We start from the raw sequence: 20,301 nt of genomic DNA on the forward strand, positions 1-20,301 counted from the left end.
ACATTTCTTTCAAAAAGACACCATAAACGCAGAAGTCATTAGTTAAAAAAGACAAAAAAAAAACCCAAAAAGTCCATATACCACATACATAAACAACCATATATTTAAAATCTCAAAACCAACAAAGCAAATTATACAAATTATCATAACATAAATATAGACATCCCGCCCGTAGGGCGGGCCGGCCCTAGTTGTGAAAACAAAACTGTGAACAATAATATAGAAATTTCATTCTATATAATTCGGTTTGGCAGATTTTTACTCATAAATGAACTTATCCTTATGATTTTATCTATTAAGAAGCTTATCTCATTGAGTGGGCCAGAAAAGACAGAGATGTGGGATGTCCATAACTTTCAGTAACCAAAATCTTTCTTATTTTCATCAACCTCAAACTCTCTTGTTTTGTTGCTACACGTTTAGTTTTGAAATTTGCATTTGAAACCTTTCCAAGTGATTCCATGACAAAACTAAATACATGGTTACCCTAAACTCTTAAGGTAACAAAACCAGGAACGAAAAAAGCAGAGTAGTTGCGTCAGCAACAGCCAGAAAGGTCAAAGCATTTGCAGAGCAGACCAAACGGTGGACTAAATCCAGCTTTTAAAGTTGCAGCAAATCTCTATGTTTGATGGCAGTTGAAAGGTTAGCCCCCTCGTCCTTTTAGCTGAGTCCTTTTGCAATAATACATCATAACTGAACGCAGCCAATTGTGACAAATTATCAAAATAATATTAACAATGTCATATAGTTTGACGATAATTTCTTCCAAAGAAAATAATATAATTTCCTTAACTTTACTTATTTATATATTTATCTATACTAAGCTTTCCTAAGTACCCAACAACTTCAAATAATGTAAATAGAGAGAAACAATTGGAGATGGTTTTAGAGAGAGTGATGAGTTCTGTAAAAGTAACACCCTTATTTATAGTTGTAGATTTGATCTGTAACGTTGGAGGAGTAGGATGGGAAGTATTGTAAAAGTAAGCCTTTTTAGTATACCTTTCTGAAGAAAGTCAAGAACTAACTAAGAATGAAAGGAAGAAAAATAACTGGAGTTATGAATATATACACTTGGACTGCTACAACAATAGAGGTCATGATCTCTAAGAACTTGTTTTTCTGTTTCAGGGGAGGAAATTATAATTGTTAATTTCTGTAGCATTACATGACCATACTTCTTCAACAGTTTCCATAGAGACTGATGTGGTAATTCTCCTCGCTGGTCCCGATGATCAGTAAGCCATGAGGAGAAAGTGGATGCCGGCAACCTACGGCGGTGATAAAGATAGAGAGAGGAAGAGAAGCTTTAGATGTCAGATCAAATTCATACTTGTAACACATTTCACTTTTGTAACTTCATAAGCGATGATGAAAGAACGCTCTTGTCTTTTTATGAGCAAACCTTATCACTAAAATGACATTTAGTTTACTGTTTCAGAGCAAACATATTTTATTTTCGTATCACAGAAATGATAAAGTTTTAAGCTTCTTATGCTAAACTATAACAGCTCAAATTACAACAAACATAAACCGGTACACCCTAACCGAGCCATGGCTAAAATCACCATAACCAAAAGACCTTTCACTAAAAGCTTATAAAGCAGAGTGAGCTGTCCCACAAAGAGACATTAAATCCTAAAAGCATTTCAGATTCTTAATGAAATTTACAGTAATCTGCGGTCCAATCCTTCCTTCTAGTGGATTAAATGAGATTGTTAATTAGGCTGATTAAATAATAGCCTCATACGTTACAGGAGCGGCATTCAACATTGATCGTTACGAAAGAACATTTGTTCAATTCATGTGAAGGCCAAGAAAATATTATATTATTCGAAATTAAAAAAACCTATAACGTAGGCACGTGAGATGTTGCATCTTTGAATCTCTTATGCTCGGCTGAATTAGTTTTGAACTTTTGGTATTTAAATATGTCAGGCACCATAAGTTATATAACAACAATGAAAGCTTCGTTGGGTTTTTTTCCATATGGTTCACTTGTCCAAGTTCCAATTTAACTAACAGAGATAATGGGACTCCTGTTAACAAATATCTCATCATCAAAGAACAGTCATTCTGATACCATAAGCACTTTGCAGTGTCGAACACAAGCATGACACCATAGGTATGGAGTACAATTTAAAAAACAAACAAATGAAAATTGAGTTAAAAACAGATCTTGTTAATAATAATACTTAGAACAATCATGGACATCCATGACAGAGCCAAGAATCAGAAAATGTTGAGCTGACAAAATAAAGGAACATAGAATCCTGAAAATATTTTGGCAGCTTAAAATTTGGTGAAGACACAAAACTTGTAAATGGTGATGCAAACTAAGGAGACTAAAGCAATGTAAAATAAAAATAGAGCTACAAAGAAGCAGGCTTCTCTACGGCAGATCAACTGTGTCTTGTAGACTTCATCATAGTTTCATGAAACTAAATAGTTCTAGAACATCTGGATATAGTTTGGGCACAGAGCGAGTGAATCCTATGTCTCAGTGTGCCTTGTAGACTTCATCATCATTTCAAATACACAGAGAAAGACTGAGATAAATGAAAAATAATTGGTGTTACAAAAAGAAGTTTTACAAAAAAAAGAAAAATAATTACATTATTATTGGTAGAAGAGTCAACAAAGCTTCTTAAACCACCGTCTCTAGCAAATCGTCTTCAGATTCCCCACTAAAATTTTGTACGTGCTATGATGAGGTTTCAACCGATTTTGCTTTCCTTGCGCACTCAAAATCTTGTATGCATCTTTATGCCCTATTGGAGACACTGTATATGGGTGTGAATTTAATCATGGGTAGTAATACCAGAACATGATCACTATATATCAATTACCTTATCTTCCAGTAGCAGAGAATCACCTCCTTTCTTCACATTATGCTCCTATGAGAAACGAAGAAGTGGGATGACAACAGCCTGGCTAAAATAGAATACAAGATATGAATTAGCAGATATATGTCTTTTATTAGCAGTTTATAAGAGACGGTCGTGGTAATTAGCAGAGACTGTTCTTCGTGATTTGGTTGATTCTATGCTGTTCATCGCTGGAGATTGGAGATTTATAGTCCGAGCTTCCGTCGGTTACTATGGGAGATGATGAGGTTGATTGAATGTTTGAGATATGAAATAATGGGGCAATCACGTTAAAGATCAGATTAAAATATGTTTTAATGCTATCAGGAGATGTTACGGTGATTTGTTCAGCGAGCAGAGCTATGAATGTTGAAGATAGGAAGACGACACAACCCTACTTGCTGGGCCTGAACATAACCTTTAGCAAAAACCCAATCTCCAAAAATCTACATTTTTTTTAGAAATGACCAAAGAAAAGCCCAGCACACCAAAGGAAGAAATCAAACGAAAACATAGAATTATTCACTTGCCACGTGTCAAAAAATACCCCTCCACTACAAGAAAACAACGGTATTCTGACGGACATTCCGACGGAAAATGAAATCCTCGGAATATACCGAGGAATTTCCTCGGAATATACCGACGGAATTCCGAGGAAACCTCAGTCCGTCGGAATATTCCGAGGAAATTCCGAGGAACAATGTGTTCCTCGGAAAAAACCAATGAATTCCGAGGAAATATTTTAGCCGTTGGGGGATTTTACAAAATTCCGAGGAAATTCCGACGAACTAGCCGTTGGCGTCGGAATTCCGTCGGAATTTCCTCGGTCTGTCGGCAGGATTTAATCTATATATAGAAGCACTCCTCTTCCTCTTCATTCACTCCATATCTTCATCCTCCCTCTCACTCTATTTACACACGAATTTGATTCATAAAAAATATGTCTTCTTCTAATTATTTTCGTTCTTGGATCGATCGACCTCATTTGGATCCGAACACGAGATTGCTTACGGAAGAATACCAACGAGGTATAACCGAATTCATGGGGTTAGTTCACCGACAACCGGAAGCAAAAACAGGTAAGTTAAGATGTCCTTGCTGTAATTGTAAAAATAGAAAGGTTATTAAAGAGTGGGATGTTTGGACTCATCTATATTTGAGTGGGTTTACACGAAGTTACAAAATTTGGTATCATCATGGGGAAACTGATTATGAACATGGTAGTACTAGCGAGCCTCAGCCAGCGGTTAGATTAGAAGAACCAATTAGAACGGATGTAGATTATGGTGTAGGTACTGAGCAGATGGTAAATGATCATTTTAGAGGGGAAGATTTACCCAATGCAGAAGCTAGGAGATTTTATGATATGTTGGATGCTGGAAAGCAACCATTGTACGAAGGTTGCAGAGATGGTCATTGAGCTTTATCATCTGCTACAAGATTGATGGGCATTAAAACAGATTATAATTTGGCTGAAGACTGTGTGGATGCGATTGCTGATTTTGTAAAAGGTATTCTACCCGAGGATAATGTAGCTCCTGGTTCATACTACGAGGTTCAGAAATTAAAAACTACTCAGTTCAAAATTATTTGGTTTATCTAGCAAGGCAAAGCTGAATACGAATTAAAAACTACTCAGTTCAAAATTATTTGGTTTATCTAGCAAGGCAAAGCTGAATAAGAAATACGAACTCATAATTAAGAAACCAAAAAAAAACTCAGTTCAAAATTAACAGAAAATAAGACCATAAAACGTTAGAATAGAAAAGAAAATAAAATAGCCGATGGGTTACTCTCCTACTCCTCGTCTCCTGCTCCAGATGTTCCTGCATCGTTGGGTCTCTTGGACCTCTTTCTTACCCTGTGTGTACCACTCGAACCCGAACCAGAGCTGGATGGAGAGTTGTCCCGCTGAACTACATCATCCTTTTGGCAACGACACGGCCTGATACGTGAAATGGCAGCCCAGATCTTGTGTAGCATGTCGTTGTTTGTCTTTATGCTCTGATCTCTCCAATGTTGTTGCTGGCGCGAAGTGGCGTTCGGTGGAAGCTCTTGCAGCTTGTACTGGCTGGAGTCTGATGGGAGTAGCTGATGGGGTTGTGAATCATCTGGAATGGCTTGTGCAGCCTCATCTTCTCCTTCTTCATCAACCACGCCCTTGCCTTTGGTCTGATATTTTGGCGTGAAGAAGGATGGCTTGTCTACTAGTGCGGTAGCAGGGGGTAGGAACTCAACTGCAGCCTCTGAAAGAGAGAAGTCAGACCGATCTGAGGCAGGTGGCAGTACAGTGTTTTCTTCGCTCGGTCCTGGAATACGTAGACGTAAGGACCATCCCGATGGATCTTCGAGTGGGGACCAGCTATGAACTCCTTACTTACTAGAGAAATGACATCCAGGTAGTTCCAAACAATGTTGTTCGATCTGTCCAGTGCTACCTGCTGGTTATTGCAGTCTACACCCACATGTCTAAGGATCCGAGTAATCACTGCACCAAATCTACATGCATTGCTCTTGGAATTGGTTACTTTCCCCTTGTATCCTGCTAAGTTTGCGGCCAGCACCGCTCCCATATTGAAGGTAGTAGCAGGTGGGAATGTAGAGTTTCCAAATGCCGGTAGCAAATGCCTCACACCTTGGTACAGGAGGCACAACTCCCATTGCGTGACTGATGCGGCTGTGGTTGTCCCGTATAGCAATGATCCAATGAGGCGTGTGGCATATCTCAGTACTGGGCTCCGGATAAGTGACTCCTTTGCCTGAGAAGATCTATAAACCCCTGTGCCAATCGTTTCCCAGAAGTTCAACAGCTCTGAAGTCCAATAAAGACCAGATGTCCTCTCCCCTGCACTCAATCCAAATAGTCCGCAGAGGTCTGTGAATGTTACCTCATAGTATACTTTCTGCACTACGAATGCCAGAAAACCTTCCTGATGCCTATCATCGGGACGGGTGACGTATGCGGATGCTATGAACTGGCGTACCAACTCCGGATAAGTGGGTTCGTTGAGGTTGCATAGTTGGCCTAGACCCATGTTCTGGAACAGTCCTTCAATGTCTGCTTGGATTCCCAATATTGTCATCGTCTCAGGACATGCTAGTTGTGTAGCCGGAACGGCTACCTTCTTCATGTTGTTGTAGTGGGTGGTATCAGACTTATCCCACTTCTTTGGCCTTTGCTTCTCCAGATGAGACGAACCCTCTTCTTGTGTGTTCTTCTTTGCTGACATTTTTGTGCGCTTCATTCTCTACAAAATAGAATCATTGCTCTCAACATGGTTATAATCAATTAAGAACTCAAAGCAACATGAAAATGAAAAGCGAAATCGAGTTGTGATAAAAAAAAACCAAATTCAAAAAAATTGTCAATCCGTAAATCATCTCAAATCCTGTTACAAACTCGTTGATCACAGACAATTGTGTTCTATTCCATGTTTAAACATCTGTTTCATGCATATTTGATCAAGGAATCAACACGGAAATAAGAAATTCACAAAACCCAAAAAATTGCTCAAGAACACGATTTCAGAATGTGGAGATTCGCGGAGTATACCTGTCTTAGGGTGAAAACGAGTGTAGGAATCAGGTAGAGCTCGAAAAATCAAGGGGAATAGAGCCCAAAATTGTTCAAATCGGATGATTATAGAGAGAGAAAAAGGGGGGGGGGGCGAATTATAGGGGAAATCGGAGGGATGAGAGTTCTGAGGTTTAGATCCAAAAAGGTCGGGTTTTGCCTTATAATTATGTTTGCACACCCATCGATCGATGCGTTTTTTCACATAAACGCATCGATCGATGCGTTTATAAAAAAACATACAAGATTTTCCGAGGATATTCCGAGGAAGGCTTCACATTTTGTTCCATCGATCGATTGTTCAATCCAATCGATCGATCACATTCTTACGGCTTTCGTCCATCTGGTGATCGATCGATGCGTTTTTCTAAACAAACGCATCGATCGATGCGTTTATAAAAAAACATACAACATATTCCGACGATATTCCGAGGAAGGCTTCAGATTTTGTTCCATCGATCGATTGTTCAATCCAATCGATCGATCACATTCTAACGGCTTTCGTCCATCTGCTGATCGATCGATGCGTTTTTCTCAACAAACGAATCGATCGATGCGTTTATAAAAAAACATACAAGATTTCCGACGATATTCCGAGGAAGCTTTGAGATTTTGTTCCATCGATCGATTGTTCAATCCAATCGATCGATCACATTCTTACGGCTTTCGTCCATCTGGTGATCGATCGATGCGTTTTTCTAAACAAACGCATCGATCGATTCGTTTATAAAGAAAAATGTAAAAGATTGAAACCCCAAACACTAGTTCCTCGGAATTTCCTCGGAATATTCCGACGGAATTACGAGGAAGACAAGGGTTTCCTCGGAATAGTCTGAGGAAATTCCGAGGAAATAGGGGTTGTAAACCGAAAAAAACGTTTTGCGGTTTGAATAACACCGACATAACCCTTATTAAGTGTCTTATGTTACTTATGAAGTCTAAAATTTGTTCCTTACCCCTTAATTAACACTTTTCCGATTGTATGAACGAAATCCCACAACATAAGAGAAACACTTATACGTTTTAATGAATGGTATAGGGAATACTTTCAATTAGTTTTGAAATTTGTTATTTCATGGTTTATGCTAATCTATACAAAGAATCCTCAATGGTATACATTACAATTGTATAAGAAATGAAAAACCCCAAAAAAATTGATGTTTTGAAACCCCAAACACTTGTTCCTCGGTATTTCCTCGGAATATTCCGAGGAAATTCCGACGGATACTTTACTATCCGTCGGAATTTCCTCGGCATATATTTTCATTTTACCGGGCAAATATTTCGCGAAAATTGAAATTAGAATTCCGACGGAATTCCGACGGAAAATGTCCGTCGGACCCTAGGTTTTATAACCACGAGCCACTTCTTCTTCCCCATTTCTCTCTTCTTCCTCTGCGCGATTCCTCTCTTTTTTTCCGGCGATTTCCCCCTGAAATCCGACGATATCTCCGGCGATCTCCCCCTTTTCTTACACAAATCATGTAAGGACCCTATCCCACTCTCTTAGGTTTTATTTGTTAGGTTTTTGTGGAGTTTTGATAGATTTTTGTTAAGGTGATTGGTTAGGATTGTGATTTTTGGTTGTATAATAGGTTTAGAATTGTGATTTGGTTGAATAATTTGTTTTGTTGAATTGATTTATAATTTTTTTATAATTTTTTTATTTTTTTGTATTTAGAAAATCGATTTTAGTATATAAAATCGATTTTTGTATTTTACAAAACGATTTTTCTATATAAATTCGATTTTTTGGATTTTAGAAAATTTTTTTTGTATATAAATTCGATTTTTTGGATTTTACAAAACATTTTTTAATATCTATACAACTTTTTTTGTGATTAAAAACTATTATTTGGGATTTAAAAATATTTTTAATATATATATATATTATTAAAACTATTTTTTGTAATTATTGAACTATTTTTTATTTATTAAACCTATTTTTTTTATTAGAACTATTTTTATATATTTATTAAATATTTTTAATATCTATAAATATTTTTTTGTGATTAAATTATTTGAGACTTTTAAAAAAAAATAATTTATATATTTCTGTATTTATTAAATATATTTTTTTTTAATTTACAGGTCTCATGATGATCAGATCCGGCCTCGACAGCGTCGTGGTCGTGGTGGTACGGGGAGCCAGTCTCGGGATTCCACCCATTTTCAGGATTCCCCTTCGCCCCACAGCTCCTACCATACATCTCCCTCTGCTGCACCCGCTCCTGCTCCTCTCGCTCCCGCTGCTGCACCCGCTCCTCCTCCTCCGGGTCCTCCAGGAGTGATGAGTGTTGCGGAGTTGGTTCAACAGCCCGGTCGTGACCATCTTCCGTATCTCACTCCGTATCCACATGGACATGGTCAAACATGGTAATTAAACATTTTTTTTCTTTAAATTTTGATTCATTATTAACCGTTTGTTCTTTTTATTAGGTTCAACCGATCCGGGAACGGGATCAGCGCATGGATCAACCGTATGATGTACTCGGCCCTCGACAAGGGACATCCGACTTTCACTCACTTCCCTACCGAAAAGCAGTTTCTGTGGTTTCGTCAGTTTGCGGTAAGTATTCTAATTTTTTACTTATATTTTTAATCTTTAATATAAATTTTTTACTAATTGTGTTTTTTTTTCAGCAAGAGTTCAACTGGAATTCCGATGAGACGCTCTTTATCTATCACCACTTCGTCCATAAAGTTATGGACAACTATGGGAAGCAGATCCACGAGTGGAAGAAAAAGTGGGAAATCAATAAGGTTCGATTTAATTTATTAAACAATTTTTTAATTTATTAAACTATTTTTAAATTTAATAAACTATTTTTTTTTATATTAAAAGGTACCAAAGTCGATGAACGACACGGTCTGGAAGGAGTTGTGTGCACATTGGGATAAGGAAGAGACGAAAGAAACTTCTTCCACCAACTCCACCAACCGCAGGAGCGACCGTAAAGGGAAGGGCATCTACAAGCATAACTTGGGTGCTCAATCTATTGCCACTCTGGGAGATCGCATGGTAAGTTCAAATGTTTTTTCTTCAATTATTTGAGTTTCAGAATTTTAATTTATTGTGCATTTCTTCTAATTTCTAATGTTTCTTTAATTTATGTTTTTTTTCAAGGCGGAAGAAAATGATGGCGAGCCGGTTGATGATCTCGCCCTAATGAGGAGGGCGTATACCAACAAGAAGACCGGCCAGATTGATGACGGTCTTGTGAGGGACGTGGTCGACCTGGTCCAAACTCAGGTGGTAGACGAAGTGTCTCAGCTTCAAACCGAGGATGACGCTTCGACGGCTTCGACCAACTTGTCTCGGTTTCGAATCAACGAAATCGTTGAATCCGTAAGTTCTTTTTTTTTTAAGTTCAATTCATTTATTTTTTGGTTTAAATTTGTAAATTTGGCTATTTTCTATTCAGTCGGTTCCAAAGAAGAAGGGACGTTTGGTCGGTTTGGGTCGTCGCACCCGGTCGGTTCCTCCTTCTTCTGCACCACCGCCCTTTGTTGATCCAGAAGTACTTACGGCTCAGTTGAAGGACAAAGATGATCGTATATCTTTGTTGGAGACCCAGATGGCGGCTCAACAGGCGGGCTATGAGGCACAGAGGAGGCTGAACCAGCAAATGATGGAGATGATGCAGAGGATGTACCCGAACGAGGTGTTCCCAGACGTGCCAGACCCGTAGATTATTTTTTTTTTTCCAAAAACTCGGAATGTTTTATTTTTATTTGTGAAACTTTGAATATTAATTAATATGATTTTAATTTTAATTTTAATTTCATATTTTCGAATTTAAATTTCAGAAATTATATTTTTTTAAAAAAATTAATATTTTTTACATTCCGAGGAAATTAATTATATTTTTTACGCGATCGATCGATGCGTTTTTGGACATAAATCCATCGATCGATCTGTTTACAAAAAAAGGTTCGGAATATACCGAGGGACATGTTCCTCAGAATATACCGAGGTACTGTTCCCTCGGAATATTCCGAGGAACGTGTTCCTCGGAATATTCCGAGGAAGATGTCCCTCGGTATATTCCGAGGGAACAGTTCCGTCGGTATATTCCTATCGATCGATGTATATATGTCCAAAACGCATCGATCGATGAACGTCCGAGGAAACATCCCGACGAAGTTCTCCCTCGGTATATTCCGAGGACATTTCCGACAAAATAATGGTCCTCGGAATTTCCTCGGAAATTTGTTTCCTCGGAATTCCGTCGGAAAATTCCGAGGGATTTCCGAGGAAAGAAGAAATTCCGAGAAATTATTTCCGACGACTTGTTTCGTCGGTATGTCGTCGGAATAACGGTATTCCGACGAAATTCCGACGATTTTTTCCCTCAGAATCCTTGATGTTTTCTTGTAGTGCTCCTTCCTTGCTGAAGTGGATGCATGAGGAGAGAGGCAATCCAACTTTATATATATATATATATATATAGATTCGAGCAAAGACAAAGATTTTATGGTTAAGAAAGAATCAGTTCCCAATAATTAATCTTCATCTCAAGAGTCCATGATTAAAAAGAGGCTTTGCTAAGAAATCTTTTTTCTATTTTCAATGATTAATTATGCCGATCAATATTTTCAGAAGATCTAAAGGAAAGTTGCAGGCGAGCCCATTGTACTTTGCCCTTAGTATAAACATAAATGTCATAATACAACATACATATATTGCAACTCTAAAATAAGAGTTTGGTCTATATATCCCTTATATATTAAATGAGAAGTATTATAATAAATGCGTTCATACTAATGGATACATGACACTCTCACAGCGATTTGAGAATGAATACGCTGACGTGTCACGTGTAGAGAGCTCTATACATAAATGTATTCACACTTGGTATTTTACGGGTTTGTTTTCAATATAAAATTCACATGCATGGTTCCAATAAAACTCACACTATCCGGATTTTTCGGTTTGAATCAAAATGGATAATGAACCGAAAGCCAAATTATATATATATTGTTTATGGATACAGCTGGGCAAAACATTCATAAATTAAATTTTGATTCGATTCATTATCTGTTTTGATTCGAATCAAAAAATTCGAGTATGCTTAACTCTACGAAGCAAATCAAATACTAACATGCAATATCCGTAAAAAAAGCAAATCAGAAATACCAATATATTAAGGAACGAATATCCAATTTGATATGTTATATGCATATAGTTAAAGAATTATATATATAGTTATATATATATTTATAAGTTTTACAATATTTTATGTATTAAATTTATTATATTAGGTTTAGAATTTTAAAAGTTAAATAATGTTTTATTTTTGTAATAAATATTATTATTTTATATTATTTTTAGATTTTTTTCTATTGATTTTAACAAAATTTATTTATTTACGAATCAAATCGAATCGGATATCCGAGACACCGAATATATCAGGGTGGCTATAGATCGAATCAACACTAATGCCTCCAAATACTTGGATATTCGATCTGCTCCCACTCCTATTTATTGATACAATTCGGTTTTCTTTATATGAAAAAAATTTCACTAATGTCTAGGTCTATTTCATTTTTAATTAATTTTATTTTTAATTAATTTTTATTTTTAGAATTTTATCTTTCATGTTTTATTTTGAACAAAAATGTTATTTAATATTAATTAATGGTATCTTTATATATTTATCAACTATCTTTATATACTTTTATATACATATACATGTGCATATTAACGTGAACACCTTATAACTAAATATTCACAATAACTGAAATATCTAATTTTCTTTGAATTTGAAATATATATTTTTTTTAATGTTTCTTTTACTAAACCAAATTGTAATGAAATGATTTGTCTTAGTAATTTTGTTTTTAACTATTATCCATTTAGAAACTATAATATGAAAGCCTTGATTTGACATAAGGATTATCTAAAATTCATAATAGGAAAACAAACAAATAATAGTAATTTTTGACTATCACTGGAAAAACCAGAAACATCAAACATTTTAACCAATTAAACTAAAATAAATATTGATTTAGATAGTTATATTTAGGAGATTAAAAACAAAACAAAAAACAGCCGAAAATCAAAACTATATCCAGATTAAACAGATTTTATGTCTCCTTATTAAAAAATAATGAAACCAAATCATGGATTATTACCTAGTATATAATTAATACTCTTGTCTGCTTAAGTATGTTGTTTGTTTGCTGAAAAAGTTGGAGTAGGAGGAGGGCCAGGGTTACGAGGTGGTGGAAAAAATGGGAATGGCGGAATTGGAAAAATAAAGTGAGAGGATGGAGGAGGAGGTGGTGGTGGTGGTGGAGGAGGATGCAGACCTGGAAAGATTGGCGGCAGTGGAGGAAATAAAGAGCGAGGTGGAGGAGTACTGGGAAGAGGAGGAGGACGAGGCTTAAATGGGTTTGGTGGAAAAAACGATGGAGGAGATGGAACTGGTACAGTAGGAGGTGGAGGAAATATAGGAGGGAAAAACGATGGAGGAGGAGCTGGAGGAAGCTGAGGAGGACGAGGCTGAAATGGATTTGGAGGGAAAAATGATCGAGGAGGAGGGGAAACTGGAGGAGGATGAGGAATCACTGGAGGGAAAAATGGTGGAGGAGGAGCGGGAGAAGACAGAGGAGGACGTGGCTTAAATGGATTTGGAGGAAACATTGATCGTGGAGGAGGTGGAACAGCTGGAGGCGGAGAAAATATTGGAGGGAATAATGATGGAGGAGGAGCTGCAGGAGGATGAGGAGGATGAGGCTGAAATGGGTTTGGAGGGAAGAACGAGGGAGGAGGAGCTGGAGCAGTAGGTGGCGGAGGAAACATTGGAGGGAATAACGATGGATGAGGAGTGGGGGGAGGCCGAGGCTGAAATGGGTTTGGAGGAAAAAACGATGGAGGAGGAGAAGGTGGTGGCTGATGAAATATTGGAGGGAATATCGACGGAGGAGGAGCATGAGGAGGCTGAGGAAATAATGGAGGAAATCTCGGAGGAGGCGGTCGATGAAACGGATTTGGAAGGAAAATCGAAGGAGACGGTGGCTTAAACGGGTTAGGTGGGAAAATCGAAGGGGGTGGTGCAAAAGGGTTTGGTGGGAAAATCGAACGTGGTGGTGCAAACGGGTTTGGGGGAAGAAACCATGGATGTGGGGAAAAAAACTTCTTGTCTCTTATATTTTGCTTCTTGTATTGAAACTGAACATGTTTTGCTTTTCTTATTTGTTTCAGAATCCGTTTAGACTTTCTCCCCGGATGCTTCTTTAGAGCGAATAATATCTGATTTTTCTCGTTTCTTGAACACCTTTTGTGTTCAAGACATAAAACGTGGGATTCCCCGTGATGACCTTTTGTCTCCTGCCCTAAGATCAGTTTTGATCGTCTGAATCTGCATTCAAGCTTGCCAGATGATCCTGCACAAGTCCACACAAAGGACAACAAATGTTTCAGAACAGAAAAAGAAAATAAGTTTCTTCATACTAAAATCATTTTGCGTTGTGGTACCTGATCTTAAGATGTTATTGTTGTTGCATAGGACAATGTCAGTGATCGTTAGAGGTAGATTTGCTGCCTCTGAAGAATGATTACTGAATGTTATTGCTAAGGCAATGGAGACGAGAATGAGAAGACAAGACATTTTGGAGCTTTGGTTTTTTCAAACAAACAATAAAACGTTGTAGTTACCCCTTTGTTTATAGCATAACTATTGTTCTTGTTTGTTGTATATCAGTTTAGATATGTAAAATTTCCTTTTCACTGACGTAAGATACTCAGTGCTTATATAAGAAGACTTTGCTATAGGTTAAAACTAGGTTAACTAAATAGTAAAACCTAAGAAGGTCTGTCTTAGTTATGCTTGAATTTGTAAAGTTACTTTAGGCAATTGTTTAAAAAAAATAAATCCTATGCTTTTTGCCAACAATACGTATTCAGAATAGTTCCAAAAATCATGTGCTATTGGTCGTTCGAGATTCTAATGAAGAAAACGTCTTGGTCAATTCTATATTATTATTTGCAAAATGATTTTTCGCATCCGAATTCTACGCTAAAAGTTAGGGTGATTAATATCGTTTATATCGATCCTTAATGAATAAAATATATAAATTAGCTACAAAATAAAACAAATTTATTTTTTTGATTAGATAAGTGATTAAAATTAATAATAATTAGAATTATCCAAAATTTAAATATATATATATATATTTTTATTAAACAAAAGATAATTCCTATATATATTTTGTTGCTATCGAAAAATATCTTTAATAAAAATTTAATTATTAATAAACATAACTAAATATTAATCAAGTAAAATTCTTAATTTATATAATTGAAAAGAGAATATTGAGTGATTTATTTATCACTAATGAATATAGTGTACACAAAAAAAATCATTTTTTTTATAATAAGTAAAAAAATTAAATGAAAACATAAATAATAATTTATCATTATAGTATTTTAACTAGTAATGCATGTATTAGTAAGTAGTTATAAAATGTTAGGGCCGCAGGTGAAAAATCTAGTATTAATAAAAAAATTAAATTTCGACTATCAAAATTTTCCATTCAAAATATATTAACTCAATTATTGAAAAAAAAACCTTCAAATAGATATCTGTTTACAATTTTTTTTTTATCTATAGTACCACTTAAACCTCAAACTGCCTATCATTAAATAAATACTTTGTATTTGGTTCTTCACAAACGATGTGTATATTTATTTTAGACAGAAATATTACCAGCTATACCCCTAGTGTGATTTTGTTAAACAAATTTTGGTATAATTCAGGGATATAATAAGTCCCTATGGACCTGAAAGCAAGTGGTTGTCCGAATTAGACTCTTGATAGTTATCCGACAATAGTATGTAGCCTTCACGAGAGTTTAATGTTTCAAAACCCTCACGATCGTTACTTGTACACAATAAAAATTAGTTGGCAACACAAAAGGCTTACAAACTTTTGCAAGTAATCCATATCAGCTAAATAATGGATGAAGCACGAACTTCGTGATACAAAGCTAAAGAGTGATTAAGAAACTCAAACCTAAATAAACCCGCAAACGACACACAAATGGGGGAACAAAACATACTATTTTTCCATAGTGATGCAAAGAAACCTGAGGAATTATGTAATAAAACACACGAACAACGGTTATTAACTGGGAAGAAGAGTAATACTTTAAAGTAGAGTTCTAATTGTAAATTTTGTAGTTTGTGAAGGTTAAAACCTCTCGTAATTTGTCATGTCCAAAGGTAAAACCCTTTTAAAGTTTTTAAGAGAGAAAGAGACAATAAAGAAAGAAAAAGGCAAGGGAGAGAGAGAAAGACACAAACACAAAAGGAGCCAATAAGAAAATGACAACTTAGAGGTTCTTACCAATTCTAAAAACTATATTTGAAGAACCTGGTTCTTAGTTTTTGTTTCTTTTTATTTATTTTTTGAGTTTTTTTTAAAGAGCATCTCCTTAAAAGCCTCCATTGGAGGTGTTCTTAATTCTGTTAACTCTACTTTAAAGTGTGAATACGTGTCTCTCCTTTAAGCATCAACTCGTTGTAAGCTCAGGAAAAAGTGCCTGTCGGATCGTGAAACGGAGGAGGTGTTACACGAGTTGATGGATGTGTAACTTGCGGTTACAAGTCAGTTATGAGACGATGACGTGTCAGTGTCTCATTGGTTCCAGGATATTACTTTGGCGTGAAGCAAAAGAGATCTGGAAGATTTTGGCTTATCACAATATTAGGAAAGATAGAATATATGTTAAGGGTATTTAACCTGATTACTTTGGGTAGATCTATGTTAGCCGTTTAAGATTGAAAAAGCTAGAGCAAGAGGTTTGTTCTTGAGAGCTGAAGAAATACGAGTGACCTTGTGTGCAGCTCGTGTTTCTGTTTTGTGAGATTAGAAATTGGTCCGTTTCTAGTCGTGTGTGACTGAGAGTAATTCGGATTAAACAGATCTAGAAAGATTGTTTAACAGATTTCTAATATACAAGAAAGCGTTCTTGGTATCCTGCATTTTTGTTCCTGTAACTGGTAGTGTCTGAACTTTTATTTGGTATCAGAGCAGGAAACCTCTGTGGTATCATATACTACTAACAAGTTGAGATCATGCGGATTTCATGGACACCATGAAGGAACTATTCGGGATTCATAAACCTATCATGCTGGACAGTTGCAACTTCGGTCATTGGAAGGCAAGGATGCGACAGTTGATCAGAGGAATTGATGAGGATGCATGGACCGCAGTAGAGGATGGTTGGTCTGTCCCTACAATGATGACCGATGACAAAACCTTGGCCCCAAAGCCAAAGGATAGGTGGACTGATCAAGAGAAGGCCACATCGAAGTTCAACTCTAAAGCCCTCACTGCAATCTTCTCTTCGGTGGATTTGGACCAGTTTAAAATCATCCAAGGCTGTGAATCTGCTAAAGAGGCATGGGATATTTTGACCAATCACTTTGAAGGGAATACTAGCGTGCGGAGAACAAGGATCGATCACTTAGCCTCAAAGTTTGAAAACCTTCGCATGACGGATGATGAACCAGTTGACGGATTCATTTCAAAGATCAGTGAACTAGCTAGCGAAGCATCAGTTCTTGGAAAGAAATATGATGAGAAGGATTTGGTTAAAAAACTGTTAAGATGCCTACCTCCACGATTCGAAGCTTACAAGGCTCTACTGGATATAGCCGTTAATACTGATGAGATGAAGTTTGATCAGCTGTCTGGTATCTTAAAAGTTCATGATCTGGAGAAAACTAATCGAACTGCAAACTCTCAAAAGAGCATCGCTTTTGTAGCTGACTCTAAAGAGCAGGATCGAGTCACAAAGACTGAAGAGAACTTGGGATTAATGGCTCGAAACTTCAACAAGTTCATCAAGCGAATGGAGAAAGGAGGGAATCGATCCAACTCACGGTTTCAGAGGAATGACTCAGATCGAAACAGCTCTCAGTACACTAGGCAAGACTCGAAGAACTCGAAGAAGAAGGAGTTGCAGTGTCATGAGTGTGAAGGCTATGGGCATTATCACAATGAGTGTCCGCTAGCTAAACGAAAAGAGCTGAAGTGCATTGACTACAAGTGTTTTGGTCACACTCGAAGTGAATGTCCTAATAATCTGAAAAAGGACAAGTCACTCATGTGTTTCAGTGATACAGACTCAGAGAGTGACAGCGATGGAGATGAGCTACATCTAAACTTTATGGCACTTGTCTGCAAGGAAGAAGAACCAAAGCTGGATTCAGTCGTGGATGAGGATGAAGATGATCTCAGCAACGACCTTGAAACATAATATAAGTCTCTGTTCGACAAATTTGCTGAACTCAGCCATGAGAACCTACAACTACTGAAAGATAAGGCCATGCTAAAAGCCCAGGTGAATATCTTGGAATTGGAGAAACCTTCGAATCAAGTTGTTGAATTATCAATCTTAAAGAACTCAGACCAAGAGATGCTGTCCCTAAAGAGAGCGATGACATAACATGAAAGGGTGAAGAAGCAGTTGAGCTGAAGGTAAGTCATCTGAATGATCTACTGATCAAGGAGATGTACAAGAGCAAATTATTTAAAAATCAACTCGCTGAAAACCTCAAGAGAGTAAGAATGCTCACTACTGGCACAACAACTCTGGATCATCTTCTCACCATTGGTCAGTGTCCTACCAGCAGTTGGGGATTGGGTTTTCAAGGCTCTGCAACCAAATCTGCTGAAGAAATTGTATTTGTGAAAGGTAGTTCGAAAGAAAAAGAAATCCAAGTATCGACAAAGGTTCAGACTGATAATCAGAAAAGTGGAAACATGAAGAAGACTACTACTACGCAACGAGGAAATGGATGTCACTTCTGTGGAAAGCGTGGTCATAGCGTCAGATTCTGCTACTTCTGAAGAAATCAGTATCAACGAGCCTGGAGAATGAATCTTTGCTTTATGGAACCATCCTTGTATGGTCATGTTTGGATAGCTAAGCGAGATCTGTACCCGAACTACAAACAGAGAGTCTCGACTGTCTCGCACATTGAGAAGAATGAACTACGCACTGATGCAGAACAACCTATCATCTGCAACTTTGCAACCTTGTCTACCGAAACTGAGTTTGTGAGCAACGTTGCATACACAAGTTCTGATTCCAACCTACAGTTTGATACTCCTTGGTACTTTGACAGTGGCTGCTCAAAACATATGACAGGAAATCAAGATTTCTTTGAGAAGCTAGAGTTTATCAAAGGAGGCAAAGTAACCTTCGGTGATGGTGGTCAAGGAAAGATACGAGGTGTGGGTGAATTGGACAAGGCTGTCTTACCTAGACTCATTAATGTCTTCTATGTGGATGGTCTTAAGGCAAGCCTCATCAGTGTCAGCCAACTGTGTGATGAGGGATTGGAGGTTATCTTCAATAGCAAAGAATGTCGAGCTGTCGATGCTAGAGGGAATGTGGTTCTTTGCGGAGTGCGATCTGAAAACAACTGTTATATGTAGAAGCCATCACATTTGTGCTACTCGGCTAAAGAATCTAAGTTGGATCTTTAGCACAAAAAACTCGGACACATGAATACTAATGGTCTGACCCGACTGGTCAATGCTGAGGTTGTCAGGGGAGTTCCAGAACTGGAGAAACAAACTGACACTGTGTGTGGAGGTTGCTGTCAGGGAAAATAGGTTAAGGTTCAGCACAAGCAGATTTCTGAGATCAGATCCAAGGGGATACTGGAGCTGGTGCATATGGATCTTATGGGACCAATCACGCCAGACAGCATTGCTGGAAAAAGATACATCTTTGTTCTTGTAGATGACTTCTCCAGATACACTTGGGTAGACTTCCTGAGGAACAAATCTGATGCATTGGAAAGTTTCCATATTCTGGCTTTGCAAGGAAAAAGGCGGCATAGTGCAGATCAAGAGTGATCATGGAGGTGAGTTTCAAAATGAAGAATTTGATAAATTCTGTCACAGTCAAGGAATCCAACATAAGTATGCAGCTCCCAGAACTCCTCAACAAAATGGAGTAGTGGAAAGAAAAAATAGGATACTACAGGAGATGGCTAGAGCTATGCTTTGTGGAAACAGTGTACCATCCGGTTTTTGGGCAGAGGATATAGCCACTGCGTGTTATGTGATAAATCGCGTGTATGTCAAGCCTAACACAAAAACTACTCCATATGAAGTGTTCAAGGGAAAGACGCCAAACCTCAGTCGTATGCACGTCTTTGGTTGTTTGTGCTACATCTTGAATGATAAAGAACATCTCGGGAAGTTTGATGCAAAGAGTGACGTTGGGATGTTTCTAGGATATTCAACAAACAGCTCAGCATACAGAGTGTTCAATCAACGCACCAAGTTCATTGGAGATAATGTAAATGTTGTGTTTGATGACAGTATCGGATTCTATCAAGCACGAGTAACTCAGAAAATTGAGTGTGTCACACAGCCAGCTTCATCATCCTCTGATGTAAAAATCAAAGACGAGTCAGAAGGAGAGGATGATCATACCAGCGAACAGCATGTTGATCTGGATAAAGCTAAAGTGCATAAGAATCACTCTGCTGCTGATGTGATTGGTGGAGTGTTTGACGAGAGAGTCACAAGGAAGAAAGAAATTGACTTCAAGGAAATGGTCAAGCTTGCGTGCTTCATAGTTGAGATGAACGAACTCGAGTGTTTTGTATCCTTGATTGAACCTAAAACAATTCAGGAAGCACTAAATGATGAGTTTGGACATAGTCATGCATCTGAAGCTGAGCAGTTTGATCGGTTACAGGTATGGGACTAGTTCCACGACCTGAAGGTGTCAAAATCATTGGCACTAAATGGATCCACAAGAATAAGACTGATGAAAAAAATGGGAAATCGTTGTAGGTCAGAAGAAGACAAATTCCAACTT

General features: G+C 37.4%; 1 protein-coding gene and 2 long non-coding RNA genes across 3 annotated transcripts; 1 reads left to right on the forward strand and 2 right to left on the reverse strand.

Annotated features, from left to right (window-relative positions):
* Positions 1 to 364: 364 nt before the first annotated feature.
* LOC125586292 lies at positions 365 to 1,446 on the forward strand. Its single transcript, XR_007322798.1, has 2 exons — positions 365 to 645; positions 1,135 to 1,446. It is a non-coding gene; the product is annotated as an uncharacterized LOC125586292 (long non-coding RNA).
* A 1,040-nt stretch (positions 1,447 to 2,486) lies between these two features.
* On the reverse strand, positions 2,487 to 3,544 carry LOC125586291. Its single transcript, XR_007322797.1, has 2 exons — positions 2,853 to 3,544; positions 2,487 to 2,786 (listed from the first exon to the last, which is right to left on the reverse strand). It is a non-coding gene; the product is annotated as an uncharacterized LOC125586291 (long non-coding RNA).
* An 8,674-nt stretch (positions 3,545 to 12,218) lies between these two features.
* Positions 12,219 to 14,454, reverse strand: LOC125586293 (extensin-like). Its single transcript, XM_048756235.1, has 3 exons — positions 13,928 to 14,454; positions 13,237 to 13,836; positions 12,219 to 13,050 (listed from the first exon to the last, which is right to left on the reverse strand). Exons 1-3 carry the CDS (start codon positions 14,058 to 14,060, stop codon positions 12,611 to 12,613), a joined length of 1,173 nt encoding a protein of 390 aa, XP_048612192.1. The 5' UTR covers positions 14,061 to 14,454; the 3' UTR covers positions 12,219 to 12,610.
* Positions 14,455 to 20,301: the final 5,847 nt, after the last annotated feature.

Source organism: Brassica napus, chromosome C4, assembly GCF_020379485.1.
Source record: "Brassica napus cultivar Da-Ae chromosome C4, Da-Ae, whole genome shotgun sequence".
Lineage (NCBI taxonomy): Eukaryota > Viridiplantae > Streptophyta > Magnoliopsida > Brassicales > Brassicaceae > Brassica > Brassica napus.